The 17865-nt window shown below is 45.7% G+C and overlaps 2 protein-coding genes across 3 annotated transcripts in view; one reads left to right on the top strand and one right to left on the bottom strand.

Moving 5' to 3' along the window:
- The window catches only part of PIGU (phosphatidylinositol glycan anchor biosynthesis class U), a 109919-nt gene extending 103024 nt beyond the window's left edge, over positions 1-6895 (top strand). For both annotated transcript variants that reach the window (XM_057529194.1, XM_007193254.3), the window contains one exon: positions 6467-6895. In XM_057529194.1, the coding sequence (XP_057385177.1) occupies positions 6467-6483 (17 nt within the window). In that variant the 3' untranslated portion in view covers positions 6484-6895. The remainder of the gene's footprint in view (positions 1-6466) is intronic.
- A 198-nt stretch (positions 6896-7093) lies between these two features.
- On the bottom strand, positions 7094-8836 carry MAP1LC3A (microtubule associated protein 1 light chain 3 alpha). Its single transcript, XM_057529149.1, has 5 exons — positions 8571-8836; positions 8192-8247; positions 8006-8112; positions 7531-7700; positions 7094-7260 (listed from the first exon to the last, which is right to left on the bottom strand). Exons 1-4 carry the CDS (start codon positions 8608-8610, stop codon positions 7538-7540), a joined length of 366 nt encoding a protein of 121 aa, XP_057385132.1. The 5' UTR covers positions 8611-8836; the 3' UTR covers positions 7094-7260; positions 7531-7537.
- Positions 8837-17865: the final 9029 nt, after the last annotated feature.

Below are 17865 nucleotides of genomic sequence, written 5' to 3'. Positions count from 1 at the left end.
TAAATTTATTTATTTATTTATTTTTGGCTGTGTTGGGTCTTTGTTGCTGTGTGCAGGCTTTCTCTAGTTGCGGTGAGTGGGGGCTACTCTTCGTTGCAGTGCATGGGCTTCTCATTGTGGTGGCTTCTCTTGTTACGGAGCATGGACTCTAGGCACGTGGGCTCCAGTAGTTGTGGCACTCAGGCTCAATAGTTGTGGCTTGTGGGCTCTAGAGCGCAGGCTCAGTAGTTGTGGCACATGGGTTTATTTGCTCTGCGGCATGTGGGATCTTCCTGGACCAGGGCTCAAACCAGTGTCCCCTGCATTGGCAGATGGATTCTTTTTTTTTTTTTTAACATCTTTATTGGAGTATAATTGCTTTACAATGGTGTGTTAGTGTCTGCTTTATAACAAAGTGAATCAGCTATACATATACATATATCCCCATATCTCTTCCCTCTTGCGTCTCCTTCCCTATCCCACCCCTCTAGGTGATCACAAACACCGAGCTGATCTCCCTGTGCTATGTGGCTGCTTCCCACTAGCCATCGGTTTTACATTTGGTAGTGTATATATGTCCATGCCACTCTCTCACTTTGTCCCAGCTTACCCTTCCCCCTCCCCATGTCCTCAAGTCCGTTCTGTAGTAGGTCTGCGTCTTTATTCCCGTCCTGCCTCTAGGTTCTTCGTGACCATTTTTTTTTTAGATTCCATATATATGTGTTAGCATACTGTATTTGTTTTTCTCTTTCTGACTTACTTCACTCTGTATGACAGACTCTAGGTCCATCCACCTCACTACAAATAACTCGATTTCATGTCTTTTATGGCTGAGTAATATTCCATTGTATATATGTGCCACATCTTCTTTATCCATTCATCTGTTGATGGACACTTAGGTTGCTTCCATGTCCTGGCTATTGTAAGTAAAGCTGCAATGAACATTGTGGTACATGTCTCTTTTGGAATTATGGTTTTCTCAGGGTATATGCCCAGTAGTGGGATTGCTGGGTCATATGGTAGTTCTATTTTTAGTTTTTTAAGGAACCTCCATACTGTTCTCCACAGTCGCTGTATCAATTTACAGTCCCACCAACAGTGCAAGAGGGTTCCCTTTTCTCCACACCCTCTCCAGCATTTATTGATTGTAGATTTTTTGATGATGGCCATTCTGACCAGTGTGAGGTGATACCTCCTTGTGGTTTTGATTTGCATTTCTCTAATGATTAGCGATGTTGAGCATCCTTTCATGTGTTTGTTGGCCACCTGTATGTCTTCTTTAGAGAAATGTCTATTTAGGTCTTCTGCCCATTTTTGGATTGGGTTGTTTGTTTTTTTGATATTGAGCTGCATGAGCTGCTTGTATATTTTGGAGATTAATCCTTTGTCAGTTGCTTCATTTGCAAATATTTTCTCCCATTCTGAGGGTTGTCTTTTCATCTTGTTTATGGTTCCCTTTGCTCTGCAAAAGCTTATAAGTTTCATTAGGTCCCATTTGCTTATTTTTGTTTTTATTTCCATTACTCTACGAGGTGGGTCAAAAAGGATCTTGCTGTGATTTATGTCATAGAGTGTTCTGCCTATGTTTTCCTCTAAGAGTTTTATAGTGTCTGGCCTTACATTCAGGTCTTTAATCCATTTTGAGTTTATTTTTGTGTATGGTGCTAGGAAGTGTTCTAATTTCATTCTTTTACATGTAGCTGTCCAGTTTTCCCAGCACCACTTATTGAAGAGGCTGTCTTTTCTCCATTGTATATTATTGCCTCCTTTGTCAAAGATAAGGTGACCATATGTGCATGGGTTTATCTCTGGGCTTTCTACCCTGTTCCATTGATCTATATTTCTGTTTTTGTGCCAGTACCATACTGTCTTGATTACTGTAGCTTTGTAGTATAGTCTGAAGTCAGGGAGCCTGATTCCTCCAGCTCCGTTTTTCTTTCTCAAGATTGCTTTGGCTATTTGGGGTCTTTTGTGTTTCCGTACAAATTGTGAAATTTTTTGTTCTAGTTCTGTGAAAAATGCCATTGGTAGTTTGATAGGGATTGCATTGAATCTGTAGATTGCTTTGGGTAGTATTGTCGTTTTCACAATGTTGATTCTTCCAATCCAAGAACATGGTATATCTCTCCATCTGTTGGTATCATCTTTAACTTCTTTCATCAGTGTCTTATAGTTTTCTGCATACAGGTCTTTTGTTTCCTTAGGAAGGTTATTCCTAGGTATTTTATTCTTTTTGTTGCAATGGTAAATGGGAGTGTTTCCTTAATTTCTCTTTCAGCTTTTTCGTCGTTAGTGTATAGGAATGCAAGAGATTTCTGTGCATTAATTTTGTATCCTGCTACTTTACCAAATTCATTGATTAGCTCTAGTTGTTTTCTGGTAGCATCTTTAGGATTCTCTATGTATAGTATCATGTCACCTGCAAACAGTGACAGTTTTACTTCTTCTTTTCCGATTTGGATTCCTTTTATTTCTTTTTCTTCTCTGTAGACTTTTTAATGATGGCCATTCTGACCAGTTTGAGGTGATACCTCATTGTAGTTTTGATTTTCATTTCTCTAATAATTAGCGATGTTGAGCATCTTTTCATGTGCCTTTTGGCCATCTGTATGTCTTCTTTGGAGAAATGTCTATTTAGTTCTTCTGCCCATTTTTCAATTGGGTTGTTTGTTTTTGTGTTGTTGAGTCCTATGAGCTGTTTGTATATTTTGGAAATTAAGCCCTTGTCGGTCACATCATTTGCAAATATTTTCTCCCATTCTGTAGCTTGTCTTTTCATTTTGTTTATGGTTTCCTTTGCTGTGCAAAAGCTTGTAAGTTTGATTAGGTCCCTTTGTTTATTTTTGATTTTATTTTTATTGCTTTGGGAGACTGACCTAAGAAAACATTGGTACAATTTATGTCAGAGAATGTTTTACCTGTGTTCTCTTCTAGGAGTTTTATGGTGTCATGTCTTATGTTTAAGTCTTTAAGCTATTTTGAGTTTATTTTTGTGTGTGGTGTGAGGGTGTGTTCTAACTTTTGATTTCATGCAGCTCTCCAACTTTCCCAACACCCCTTGCTGAAGAGACTGTCTTTTTCCCATTTTATATACTTGTCTCCTTTGTCAAAGATTAATTGACCATAGGTGTGTAGATTTATTTCTGGGCTGTCTATTCTGTTCCATTGATTCATGTCTTTTTTTGTGCCAATATCATGCCATTTTGATTACTGTAGCTTTGTAGTGTTATCTGAAGTCTGAGAGAGTTATGCTTCCTGCTTTGTTCTTTTTCCTCAGGATTGCTTTGGCAATTCTGGGTCTTTTATCGTTCCATATAAATTTGAGGATTATTTCTTCTAGTTCTGTGAAATATGTTATGGGTAATTTGATAGGGATCACATTAAATCTGTAGATTGCTTTGGGTAGTATGGCCATTTTAACAATATTAATTCTTCCAATCCAAGAACATGGGATATCTTTCCATTTCTTTGCATCATCTTCAATTTCCTTTATTAATGGAAAAACACAAATCTTAATGTACATTTCCTGAAGCCTTCTTTCACTCAGCAAGATATTTTTGAGGCTCATTCATGTTGTTGCATATAACAGTAGTACGTTGCTTTTTAAAATAAACGTTTAAATTTTGGAATAATTTTAGATAGTACAGAGAGTTCTCATATGCCCCCCACCCAGTTTCCCACATTTTTAACATCTTATATTACCATGGTATGTTTGTCAAAACCAAGAAACTGACCCTGGTACATCACTACTAAGTAAACTCCAGCTTTGATGTGGATTTCACCAGTTTTCCCTGTATTGTCTTCTTTTTCTCCCAGGATCCAGTCCCAGGTACCACATTACACTTAGTTGCCACGTCTCCCCCATGTCCTCTGCTCACACTCTGTCTTTCCTTATTTCTCGTGACGTGGACAGTCTTGGGGAACAGTGGCCAGGTATCCTGTAGAGTGTCCCCTCTGGGTTTGTCTGATGCTTTTCTCATCATGAGGCCGCGTTTTAGGTTTTTGGAATGCTCAGGCAGTGCACACTAGCCACGCTTCATGCCGTTTACCCTTCATCATTTGGTTAAGATAGTGTTTGCCGGGCTTCTCCAGTGCACAGTTACTATTTTCTCTTTCCCTGTTCTTTGGAAGTGAGTCATGAAGTCTAGCCTACCCTCGGGGGCAGGGGGTGGGGAGTGGGCAAGAATTAAGCTCCACCTCCCGAGGGTAGAGTCTCTACATATATTATTTGGAACTCTTTTGTTAGGATTCCAAAAGGAATTCTCCCTTGTTTATTTATTTACTTATTCAATCATTTATCGGCTGATTGTTTTTAATTGGATTTTTATTTTTATCAACATAACATGTATACATAATTTACCAAGTTAAGGCTTACAAGGAAAAAGAATAGCTCCCTAAGGTCCTATAGTTATTTGTTCTGGTGCTTCTAGATTGTATACTTACTCTACTATTTCTTGATTTTTTTTCCATTTTATATTAAGTCGAACCATGTGAAATTGTTAATACTCAACCGTTTTTGATCTGCAAAATTGGCAGTTTCATATGGTTCAAACTAATAACCTAGTGTTTTGACTTCTTATTTGACCAGCTGATCGTGTGTGACATTGGAGTTGTTTTGTTGTGAACTGTGACTTTGCACCTACCCCTCATCTGACCTGGCTCGGGGATCAACCCCCAGCAGCTCCAGGCTCCGCCTCCTCAAACTTGACACCTTGGGCCTGGGTGACAAAGGGGCTGCAGCGGGTGAGGGCAGCCTTTGCTGTGGTAACTACGCCCCATGGGCAGCTGCGGCGCAAGGCTTCAGGGGCTCCCTGGGCTCTCTGCTCTGACACCCTCAGTGGCAGAGTTCTGGGCCCTTAGCACACTGGGCCCCAGGTACATTGCCTTGCAGGGTTATAGCCACTAGTCCAGCTCTCCCAGTATAGCCTTAGGCCAACTGTTGAACCCTTTGTGCTTCAATTTCCTCATCTGTAAGGTGGGAACCATCAGCCTTCCAGATGGATTCCTGTGGTGGCAGAATGGCAGGTCCTTGTCCTGAGGCCATGGTGTGGGTCTGCTCTCTTTCCTGCCCACAGTGTGAGAGAGGCTTCCCAGAACAGGGGTCTGGGGGTCAGAGGCTGAGATGCCAGGCTCAACCTCTGTCTTGCTGTAAGGCCCTAGCCAGGTGCTCCCCCAGCTCTGGGCTTACGTCGCCCCATCTGTGCCAAGGTGATTGGTGATGATAATCTGAGAGGCTTGTAAGTGCCTGAGAACTGGTGGTATCTGCAGTGGTGAGCCCCTCTCCCCGCATCCTTCTGTAGGGCTGGGCCCTGGCCCTCCTGTTCCAGGCACTGGAGGTCCTGGGAGCTTGGGATGAATGGAATTGTAAGACTGCGGGCCCAGTGTTTGGGGGACCTTGGCAAGTCCCTGTTCCCCTCTGGGCCTCAGTGAGGGGGATGGTGGGCTGAGCTGCTAGGGCCCTTTCTATTCTGAGGCCCAGACAGAAAAGACAGACCAAGCTGGGCACAGACACCATGGTGGCAGAATCACTCAGGGACCCTGCCCAGGCCAGGGGAGGAGCCAGTCATCAGGCAGTCTCACAGATGAATGTAAAACTGCAATTTGGACGAGTTTGTGCTACCAGATAAAAGTTAATGGGACCAAGAACCAATCTAGGGTGTGAGGGAGGGCTTCTCTGTGGAAGTGATCCTTCCTGAGGCCTGAAGGGCAAGCAGGTGTTTACTAGATGACAGGGGAAGAACATTCCAGGCAGAGGAAACAGCAAAGATCCTGCATTGGAAGGGAACAGGCCAGTGTGCCTGGAGCTGAGTGAGGTGGAGCACGGCAGAGGCTGAAGCACGTACACGGGCAGGGACCAAGTGCAAGGCCTTAGAGCCCCACAGAGTTTGATCTTCACCCTAGGAGCCATGGGAAGCCTTTAGAGGACCTTAAGCTGGGAAGTAACATGACCAGATTTGTCTTAAAAAGCAACCTCTGCTGCTAGGGTGGGAGGTGTGAGATCAGGAAGCCCAGAGAGGAGACCACTGTTGTTCAGATGACAGTGGCTTTGTCCAGGGTGGTAGCTGCGGGGACAGGGAGAAATAGAACTGACAGGCTTGGTGGCTTGGCGTATGGGAGGAGACAAGTCTGTTGATCCTGTGGCCTGAACACCTGGATGGAAGAAGGGGGATATGGGTTCCCAGTGGGAGAAGCAGGTTTGATAGGGGACTTGGCTGGGGTGGAAGGGCCAGTGGGCACCCAGGAGGTGAGACAGAGGAGCACCAGTCTGGAGTTCACAGGCCAGGGCTTGGGATGGAAGCATAGACCATGGTAGGAGGAGGAAGGGCAGTAGGGCAACTTATGAGGTGCCAGTGAGACCTTGAAGGGTGGTGTAGGCCCTGAGGTGCAGGGTCCCTGGGCAGGGTCTCCCCAACACCCACCTAGCCCCTCAGAGATCCAAAGTTCAGGGGGAGGTATCATGAAGCTTCTCACATCTCTCTCCCCCCAGATCCTGCTCATCTCTGATTACTTCTATGCCTTCCTGCGGCGGGAGTACTACCTCACACATGGTCTCTACCTGACCACCAAGGACGGCACGGAGGCCATGCTTGTGCTCAAGTAGGCCTGGCTGGGCACAGGGCTGCACGGACTTCAGGGGTGAAAGGGCCAGAAGCTGGGCCAAGCCCTCTAACCAGAGTTGCCAGCAGGGAAGTCCTGGGCAGATGAGGTTTGAGTCCAGGGTCACAAATATCTGGTACCAGTGAGGAGCCAAGGCTGGCAGCAAGGCCTGTGGGGAGTAGCCAGGAGCATCTCCACTTGGACTCCCCACTTTGTGGCTCTGCACACCAAGGAGCCCCCCTCCCAAGCAGGAAAGGGGAAGAAGCAGATGAGCAGGGTTTGTTAGGTTGTGGCTACTTAATAAATGTTTTTTGTTATGAAAACATCTACCCTGGAACCACACTGCACTCCTGGAAGGGGTGGGGTTGGCCCCTAATACCACCATGGTGCACTACACCCAGGCGTGGGTTTCCCGAATGAGCTCTGAGTGAGTCCACAGAACACGGGTCTGCGCACCGGCCAGCTGAGAATGGTGTAGGGCAGCCCTCCCCACTCCCCAAGCAGCTGGAGGCAAAGGGCCAGGCAGGCCTGAGCAATCTTTATTCTGCAGAGGAACAACAACCACAGATCCATACACCATGTCAAGACTGGGTGAGCCAGGGGCCAGTCCTTCAGGGGGGGGCAGGTCCAGGCATGGGCAGCACCTCAGGTCAGGGAGGGACAGATGGGCAGACAGGCAGGGGCCTAAAAAAAAAGACAAACCACACAGAGCAGGGGTGCTAGGGGCTGCTCCCAACCTTCCCCCATCCCAGCCAGCACCCAGAGGGGCAACCCTAACATGACTAGGCCAGGATCCACCCAGGGGCAGGGTAGGTGCGGTTGGTGCCCCCTGGCTAGGACGTGGCATCCCCGCCCAGCCCACCAGGGGCAGAGGCAGCTCAGCTCAGGTGCCAGGAGCTCCCTGGGCAGAGCCTGACAAGGGCCCCCCCCACTCCCAAGCCAACCCCCCCCTACTGCTGGCTCAGAAGCCGAAGGTTTCCTGGGAGGCGTAGACCATGTAGAGGAAGCCGTCATCGTCCTTCTCCTGCTCATAGATGTCGGCGATGGGCGTGGACACGCTCACCATGCTGTGCTGGTTCACCAGCAGGAAGAAGGCCTGCGTGGGGTTCAGCTGCAGGCGGCGCCTGAGGTGGACGGGAGGGCAAGCCAACCATGAGGGGCCTGGCTGCTGGGCGAGTGTAGCCCTGACCCGCTCCCCAAAATGATCCTAATCCTCCACCTCACACCCATCCCAAGCCCTTCTAGAGGCTCTCACCTCTGACCGGACACTGACCCCAGCCCTGACCTTGACCTTTCCCAACCTCCCCACAACAGGGACCCAGCACCCGTTCCCGTGCCCCACCCCCACCCCTTCCTTCTCAGAAGGACCCAGCCCCCTGCCTGACCCCAGCTGGACCCAATCCCCCTCTGACAGCTGCTGCCCGCGCACCGGATGATCTTGACCAACTCGCTCATGTTGACATGGTCCGGGACCAGGAACTTGGTCTTGTCCAGGACAGGCAGCTGCTTCTCACCCTTGTAGCGCTCGATGATTACCTGGGAGCGGGGCGGGGGATGCGTGAGCCCGAGGCGGGGCCTGGGCCGGGCGGGGATGGGAGGGGGCGGTGGAACTCACCGGGATTTTGCTGGGGTGCTGCTCGCGGATCTGCTGCACCTCTTTACAGCGGTCGGCTGCAGACAGCAGTCGGGGATGAGGCCGGGCCGAGGTCCTCCTCGCGGTTCCGCCTCGCCAGTGCCCGAGGGGCGGCCCCGACCCCGCCTCCCCAAAGCCCCCACCCCCGGAGCCGTCGGGCCTTAAGGCCCGGGCACAGGACCGGGATGCGAGGCGGAGGCCCCGGCCCAGGCCCCAGCCTGCTTCCCATCCCGAGGGTCCAACTCCAGCCGAGCCTGACGTCACGGAGCTGACGTCACCTGCGGCAGTCGGGTCGGTCGGTCAACACCCCCCAGCCCCCACGCCCCCACCCCGCGCTCGCAGAGCGCCCGCCGGGCCTCACCAAAGCTCCGCCGCTGCTTGAAAGGCCGGTCTGAGGGCATCGCGCCGGCCCGGCGGGGCGCGCAGGCCGGGGCTCTGGGGCGCGCGACGCGGGGATGTGGCTGCGGTGCGGGGGCTCCGGGGGCTCCGCGCCTCGCGCTCAAGGGCTCCGAGGCTCGCGCTGAGCCCGGCGACGGCGGCTCGGGGAGGTAACTCGCCCGGCTGACGTCAGGTCACAACATTCCTTAAAGGGGAGGCCGGCGCGGCGCTCCCATTGGGCCGACGCAAAGTCCGCCCGCCCGGATCCGTGACGTCACGGCGCAGAGAGCTTGGATTCCCGGCCCCAGCGCCGCGAAGGGGCGGGGGCTCCCAGGGCTCGTCACAGTCCCGTGACGTCACGGCCTGCGCAGAGGTGGGCGGGGCGGGGCGGGGCGGGGCGGGGTCCTCTCCCTGAGGTCCGGGCTGAGGGGAGACTAGGAAGCCTGCGAGGCCGTTGGGAGAGCAGGCTCGCAGCTCTGGCGGCGGGGAGAGCGGGGGGCCAGGCTGCAGCACAGCATCCTTCTGTTCCCACTGTCACTAAGTCATCTGACAGCGCTCACTCAGAGTCTGTTCCGTTCCAGGAACGGTAGGAGGCACTGGGGATGACAACACTAAACCAAACGTCCTCGCCTTCGTGGAGCTCATGGTTAGAGAAAGAAAAAGGTGGTGGTCGGGGTGGGGGCGGGGATGAAACATGAAGACACTTGGAGCAAGACACTAAAAAGGAGCATAAAGGTTTTAGAAGGAATTTCTAGAATTGAAAAATAGAGCTATCGAAATTCGAGTCTCAAAGGATGAGGCAAGAAAGCCAATTAGATACAGCAGAAGAGAAGATCACTGAACTGGATGAAAGAGTGGAAGCCATTAGCCAGAAAACAAGCCAGATGGAACATATAAAAGAGGAAGTGACAGGAATGGTAAGGTGAGAAGAATAGGTTCAATCAGCGTTCCAGAAGGAGAGAAAAGAATGTGGGAGAGGCAGTTCCTGAAGAACTTCCACAATTGATTAAAGACCAGGATCCTCACTTAAAATCCAGAACCGAATAAATAAAAATAAAATCTCATCTAGACACTTTGTAGTGAATTTTCAGAACTCTAAAGAGAAGAAATTAGACAGAAAAACGATTAGTTTGTGGCGTACAGAGCAAGGAGCACAGGACACAATAACAGGACTGGAGAGGGTAATCAGAGTTTAAGTGTTCTAAGAAGCTTCATTTATTTGAGAGGAGGAGAATAAAGATAATTGGTAATTATCTGGCTTTGTAAAGTCAAGTATGTATTTCAAACACTTCAGAGAGATCACTAAAAGAATAGAAGGTTTAACTGCCAATGCACAAAAGAGAAAAGTTTAGTAGAGGGTATTAAAATATAATTGAAGGTAGAAAAGGAGAAAAAGGAAGCAAAGTGAAAAGAATGGTACATAAATGGTACAAAACCAGAGGTAGAAAATGTTTTACATTCATCTATTAAAATAGAGATGAACAGATTGGCCAAGAAAAATAAAATGCAGGTCTATGCTGTTTACAAGAGGACATTTAAAACCTAAGGGCACCAAAAGTAAAGAGTTGGAAAAAAAGTACATACTAGAGAAAAACTAACCAAAAGATATACCCATAGCAAAATCAGACAAAATAGGCTTTAAGGCTAGAGACATTATTAGTGATAAAGAGGGTCAACACAAAATGATGAAAAGAACAGTTTTCTAAGAAGATATAACAATTTTGAACTTGTATATTAGAGGTTAAAAAAAAAGGCTGAAAGTGTATGAAGCAAAAGTGACAGGATACAAGGAGAAATTGCCAAGTCCTTCATCACAGTGGGAGATTTAAAAACTTTTTCAGTAACTGATAGACCAAACAGCCAAAAAAAGGATATAGAAGATTTTAATACCATTAATAATTCTAATCAATTGACCCTGGTAGAACCCTGAACCCAATATGTTACTTTCAGGCACACAAGAAACATTTATAAAAAATGACCTGTGGGGAATGTGGGAAACAAAGGAGTCAAAGACAACAGATGGGGACAGGGAAAATTACAGAATACATTTTAGGGGAAGATCATGGGTTAATTTTGGGGAGGTCAAGTTTGAGATGTCTGCTAGCTTCCAAGCAGAGACATAGAGTAGGCCAGGCCCCAAGACAAATCTCAACAGATAATCAGATAATTAATTTCATACAGACTGTGTTCTCTGACCACAAGCAAGAGCTGAATAAACTCCAAATCTTTCGATATTTAAAAACACTTCTAGGGACTTCCCTGGTGGTGCAGTGGTTAAGAATCCGCCTGCCAATCCAGGGGACACAGGTTCGAGCCCTGGTCCAGGAAGATCCTGCATGCCGCAGAGCAGCTAAGCCCGTGTGCCACAACTACTGAGCCTGTGCTCTAGAGCCCGCGAGCCGCAATTACTGAGCCCGCGCGCCTAGAGCCCGTGCTCCGCAAGAGAAGCCCATGCACCGCAACGAAGAGTAACCCCCGTTCACCGCAACTAGAGAAAGCCTGAGTGCAGCAACGAAGACCCAACGCAGTCAATAAATAAATACATTTACAAAAAAAACTGAAACACTCTAAAAAAAATTATTTTTTAAAGAATTAAAAAAACACTTCTAGAAAACTCTTTACTCAAAGATGAAGTCATATGGAAATGAAAACTATTTAGGTCAAACTAAAAATGAGAATACATTTAAAAACTCCAGTTTGGGGGGTGGGGGGACTAAAGCAGAATTTACAAGATTTGTAACCTTATCAGTGGTATTAGGTAAGAAGAAATATGGAGAATTTATGAGCAGAATGTCAAAGAATTTCAGAATGGAGTAAGTGTAAACCCAAAGAAAGTGGAAGGAAGATAATAATGAAGAGCAGAAATTGATTAAATAGAAAACAAAAGCACTAGTATGTACCATAAAACAAAGCTGGATCTTTGAAAAGACCAATAAAATAAACAATGTGCAAAAGGGATATAACTACAGATATAGCAGAAATGACAAAAATAAGATTATAAATTTTATGCCAGTACACTAAAAACTTAGATGAAGTGGACAATTTTCTAGTAAAAGATAATTTGCCAAGACCAATTAAAAAAGAAATAGACAAACTGAGTAGCCATATACAAAAAACAAAAAGTAGTCCAGATGGTTTTTTAGTTCAGTTCTCTCAAAATAATAATAATTAAAAAAAACCAAACCTGCATCAAACATTATACTTAATGGTAGAACACCATACTATATGATAAATGTTAAGCATTATTCCCTTTAGAGCCAAGAACAGAATTTTTAATTGTATGATTGAACAAAATGCAAATATTGCATGGAGGGGCCAGCCAGAGTACCAAGACAAGGAAAAGAAAGGAGCAAAACTATCATTCACAGCCAGAAAACCCAAAGGAATCTACAAACAATAAGAGATTGCTAACTAATAAAGTCTAACAACACACAATACTAAGTTTTAGGGTAATATGGGAAAATGAGAACTCTTTACACTGCTGATGGGAGTGTAAATCATTTCAGCTACATTAGGGAGCAATTTGACAAAATCTACCAAAACTGAAATGCTCATATCCTTCAAACCAGGAATTAAACTTGCGAGTGTGCACATGAGCCCAAAGAAATACAGTTAAGTATGTTTATTGGAACATTTTCAAAATAACAACAAAAAAAATTGGGAGCCACCTAAATGTCCTATTAAATATCTTGTGTAACAGAACAACAGGACATTCCTGTAGTGAAAGAGGGAGAGAAGGGGTCAGCAAACTTTCCCTTTAAAAGTACAGACAGTAAATATTTTCAGCTTTGCAGGCCATATGGTCTCTGGCAACTACTCAGTTCTGCTGGAGTGTGGAAGCAGGCCTAGACAATCTGAATGGGCAAGGCTGTGTCCTAATAATACTTTATTTGCTGAAACAGACAAATTTGGCCTGAGGGCTTTAGTTTGCTGACTCTTGATCCAGAGCTGTGTGTGTCAAAGTGGACACATCTCACATACACAAAGTTATAGGAGATTGTGATCAGAGTCATTAAGAGCAGCTGAAAGAACTAGGTTGGCCATGGCCTTGAGGAAGTGCTTACACCTTTCTTTTGTCAGCCTAAGCCTTTGGGGATAGGCCCATCCCCCAAATCCCAAGGTCTGTGCTCCATCTTTCTCTTACCTGACCAGTCAGCAGGGCTGACACTCCCTCCACCAGTCCTCTGGTTACTCTGCTCACTTCTTCCTCCTCTCCTCCATCTTCCCTGAATCCAAAGGGCTGGCCTACTCTATGTCTCTACTTGGAAGTCCAGCAGACATCTCAAACTTGACCTCCCCAAAATGAACCCATGATCTTCCCCTAAAATGGACTCTGATTGTAACCCTCCCTCTCCGCATCTGTCATCTTTGACTCCTTTCTTTCCCACAGCCCCACACATTCTCCAGGCCCAAATCCTCTTGGCTCCACATTCAAAATATCTCCAGAATCTGACCACCTCTCACCACTTCCACTCCTGCCACTCAAGTCAGACAGTAAATATTGAGTAAATGTTGAGCACCATCATCTCTTGTCTGTCTACTGCCATCGTTTCCTCCCTGGTCTCCTTGCTTTGGCTTTGCCCACTTGAGCCTGGTCTCACTACACTGACAAGAGTCCTCCTGTGCACACAGGTGTTGGATCATGCTATTCCTTCACGCCACTCAAAGTAAAAGTCAAAGGCTGAACAGTATGCCATGAGGCCTGCAGGATCTGCCTTCCTGCTGCTCCTCTGGGCTTATCTACCTCACCCTTGCCCCCTTGGCTTCAACTACACTGGCCTCCTTGCTATCACTATTCCGGGAATCCCAGACACACGTGTGCCCCAGAGCATTTCTGTACTTACTGGTCCCTTTCCCTGGAGCATTCTTCCCCAAGATCTCTTTGTGGCTCACTCTCTAATTTCCAAGGTCTCCTCAGGGAGGCCTTCCTGAATGATCTTATTTAATACTGCAGCCCCCACCCCAGTCACTCTCTATCCTCCCTCCCAACACCTTGCTTAATTTTTTTGCCACAGCAGTTATCACATTCTAATATGTTATATGCTTTTCCTAAACATTTTGTGATGAAAACTTTCAAGCGAATAGAACACTTGAAATAATTGTTCAATGACCACCCATATACCTACCAGTTACATTCTACACTTAACACTTGCTATATTTGCATTATCACTATCTGTCAATCTGTCCATGCATCTGTTTTATCTTTTTGATGCATTTCAGTAAGTTGCAATTCAACATTTGTTGATGATAAAAAATCTCAACAAAGTGGGTACAGAGGGACGGTATCTCAACATAATAAAGGCCATATATGACAAGCCCATAGCTAACATCATACTCAAAGCTGAAAGCTTTTCCTCTAACATCAGGAACAAGGCAAGGATTTCCACTCTCATCACATTTATTCAACATAGTATTGGAAGTCATAGCCAGAGCAATTCGACAAGAAAAAGAAATAAAAGATATCCAAAATTGGAAAGGAAGAAGTAAAACTGTCACTATTTGCAGATGACATCATATTATACATAGAAAACACTAAAGACTTCACCAAAAAAACTGTTAGAACTAATAAACAAATTCAGTAAAGCTGCAGGATACAAAATCAATATACAAAAATCTGTTGCATTCCTATACACTAATAACAAATTATGAGAAAGAGAAATTAAGAAAACAATTCCATTTAAAATTGCATCAAAAAGAATGAATTACCTAGGAATAAATTTAACTAAGGAGGTGAAAGATCTGCACACTGAAAATTAGAAGACACTAATGAAAAAAACTGAAGTAGACATAAATAAATGGAAAGATATTCTGTGCTCATTTGGATTGGAAGAATTAATATTGTTAAAATGTCCATACTACCCAAAGCAATCTACAGGTTCAGTGCAAGCCCTATTAAAATTCCAATGCCATTTTTCACAGAAATAGAACAAACAATTGTAAAATTTGTATGGGAGGCTTCCCTAGTGGCGCAGTGGTTAAGAATCCTCCTGCCAATGCAGGGGACACAGGTTCGAGCCCTGGTCTTGGACGATCCCACATGCTGTGGAGCAACTAAGTCCATGCACCACAACTACTGAGCCCATGTGCCACAACTACTGAAGCCTGTGCTCCTAGAGCCTGTGCTCCGCAACAAGAGAAGCCACTGCAATGAGAAGCCCACGTACTGCAAGGAAGAGTAGCCCCCACTCACCACAACTAGAGAAAGCCCGTGCACAGCAACAAAGACCCAATGCAGCCAAAAATAAATAAATAAATTTATTTTTAAAAAATAGTAAAAAATAAAATAAGATTTGTATGGAATCACAAAAGACCCTGAATAGCCAAAGGAGTCTTGAGGAAGAAGAACAAAGCTGGAGGCATTACACTCCCTGATTTCAAACTATATTACAAAGCTATTATAAAACAATATTGTATTGACATAAAAACAGACACATAGATCAGTGGAACAGAATAGAGAGCCCAGAAATAAACCCATGCATATCTGGTCAATTTACCTACAAAGAAGCCAAGAATACACAATGGAGAAAGAACAGTCTCTTCGTGGGAAAACTGGACAGCCACATGCAAAAGAATGACACTGGACCACTGTCTTACACTATATACAAAAATCAACTCAAAATAGATTAAAGACTTGAATGTAAAACCTGAAACCAGAAAACTCTTAGAAGACAAGTGTAGGCCATGACCACCAACCTCACTTCCCACATGGGACCTTGGACCTGGACTTTCCTTCCTCTGGGCCTCACTCCCTTGGTCCCCTTCTCTCTAGCCAAGGGAGTGCTCAGTTCTCACCCCACCTCCCTGAATGACAGGGCCAGGGTTGCCACCCCCTTCCCCTCCTGCTGTGTCCTTAGCCCCTGCCCTCCCCAGACGCTGGCCCTTAGAGCTGGCTGGTCACCTGGTGAGGCTGCCTCCCCTTGGCCTTTCCAGCCTCCAGCTGCTCCTCAGCGTTCTCACCCTGCCTTGGCCCTCAGCTTTCCTCAGCCCTCTCATGTCATCCTGGTCATGTCCACGCTCACACCCATTAGTGCCTCCAACATGACAGTGACTCCCAAATCCCCACCTCCTGCCATTGACTTTCCTTTCAGGCCTCCTGAACAAAGAATGTTTAGGCTTCTCAAACTTCTCTGAAAACTCAAGCTCAAAATCTCCTCTGAATGTGTTCGAAAACCTGAGATGACCTATCAGTTTTGTTTTCTTCTTGGAAACAACCTCCTACCCCATTCAGCATTTCTTTCTAGGTTTACTACCCAGCACCCTTCACCACCATCCTGACATAACCCTTTTGACTTTCTCTCGTGTTGGAGCCTCAAATTACCTGGATACCCTGCTTTACACTCTTTCCTTCACTCCCTTATTTTGATGTACATTCTTCGGTAGCTCCCTGAGAAACGGTGCATGGCAGATAAATACACATGACCTTCTATTGTCCAAAAATATTTACCTTATTCTTACACTTGGCTAATAGTTTGGCTGGGTATGGAACTCCAGGTTGTAAATTATTTTAAATCAGAATTTTGAGGGCATTCTCTTCTAGTTTCTAATGATGCTGTTGGGATGTCCAGTGCTGTTGTGATTTCTAATCCTTTGTACCCTTTTTTTCTTTTTTCTCTCTCTGGATCATATCTGTCCATAGTGTTCTGAGATTTCATGATGATGAAGCCTGGCATGGGTCTTTTTAAAATTAACTGCTCTAGACACTCAGATCTTTCAATGTGGAAACTTATGTCCTTACTTGTAGAAAATATTCTTATAGTCTCTTGTTGATAATTTTCCACCCCACTTTCTCTTTCTGGAACTCCTGTTAATCAGATGTTGAATATCCTGGACTGATCCTTTAATCTTCTAAACTTTTCTTTTCCATTTTATTTTTTCACACCTTTTGGGAGATTTTCTCAACTTTATCTTGCAACTCTTCTGTTGCACTTATTCCCTTCACATTTTTTATCTTTCAAAAGTTCTTATCTCTGAATGATATTTTTGTTATAGCCTCCTGTACTCTTAACCAGGGCATGAAGGACTATGCCAGTGGTTCTCAACCCTAGCTGTACGTCCAGGGAGCTTTTACAAACTGATGATGTCCAGAGCTTACTCTCAGGGATTATGATTTAATTGGTCTAGGGTGGGGCCCAAGCATAGTTTGGTTTTTGTTTTTTCAATTGGTCATCTCATCTTCACTAGAAATAAGCTCTTGCCACCATCTCCTTTATGTCTAGACTGGGACCTTGGGCATAACAGGCATTCACTAAATAACTGAATGAATAAACAAAGCACTCTTTTGCAAAGGAAGATTGCAAAATAAGAACAAGTTACAGGCAGTCTGCTACTTTTGCTCATGATGTTTTTCCTAAATATATATGAAAACCCAATACCTGAAAGTCAAACGACAGTCTTGCATGTCAAAAGTGCTTAAGCCCAGATAATTAAAAATGATGAAATTCCCTATTCCACCACGCCTTTAGGCAAGTCTTTAACAACATATTTCTTGTGAAGGAGGATGTTAAAGTGTAATTACTTTCCTCTCAGTTTCTGCTGAGACCCCAAGGCAACACTTGCCATATGCCAGGAGAGGAACAGGACCAATGCAGGACTGAAAAACAAGGTGTCTCAAAGTGAATTCACACTTCTGCCTCATCTTTAGCCTATAAAAGTGCTAGAAGTTAGAGGACAATTTTTAGAAGCTGTGGATGTACTTGAGTCTCACCATCCATGGAGGGAGGTGGTAGGGTGATTCTGCTTCACCTTGAATCAATAGAGAGGGAGTGTGTAGAGAGGGACCCTGAGAACCAGGAGCCAAAAGGAAAGTTACAAGGGGCCAGCCAGAGCGAGCACGTCACCCAAAGTAAGGGAATGGAAGGTTGGGGATGCACAACATAAGGTAACAGGGTTGGGGGGGGGGACAAGGGGCAGGTTTTTGAAAACCCGTGTAAAATGTACCAGAAGCCCAAGTGTCAGCTTTGAACACGCACCAGGCTCCGAGAGGAAGAAGCCAGTTCACAACAGTATTGAAGAAGTATGAACTTTCCTCCCCTCATCGCACTCCCCTCTTAGCAACATGGGCAGCACAAGGCGGGGGGAAAAAGGCCACAGCCAAGCACTTGCTGCCCCTCCACTGCCAGGGGCAAGACTGGCAGCGGGCCCAGCCTGGGGAAGGGGTGGCTTCTATCTCCAAACACCGTTCAAAAGTTTTGTTACACTGGACTGACGCGTCATCTACCGATGGGAGAAGCCTGGGACTTGCCCTACATGCCATCCAGGGGCAGAGGAAGAGCAAGCCC

Source organism: Balaenoptera acutorostrata, chromosome 15, assembly GCF_949987535.1.
Source record: "Balaenoptera acutorostrata chromosome 15, mBalAcu1.1, whole genome shotgun sequence".
NCBI classification, from domain to species: Eukaryota; Metazoa; Chordata; class Mammalia; order Artiodactyla; family Balaenopteridae; genus Balaenoptera; species Balaenoptera acutorostrata.
Note: the sequence above shows the minus strand (reverse complement) of the source record. Positions and strands in the feature narration are given on the sequence as shown.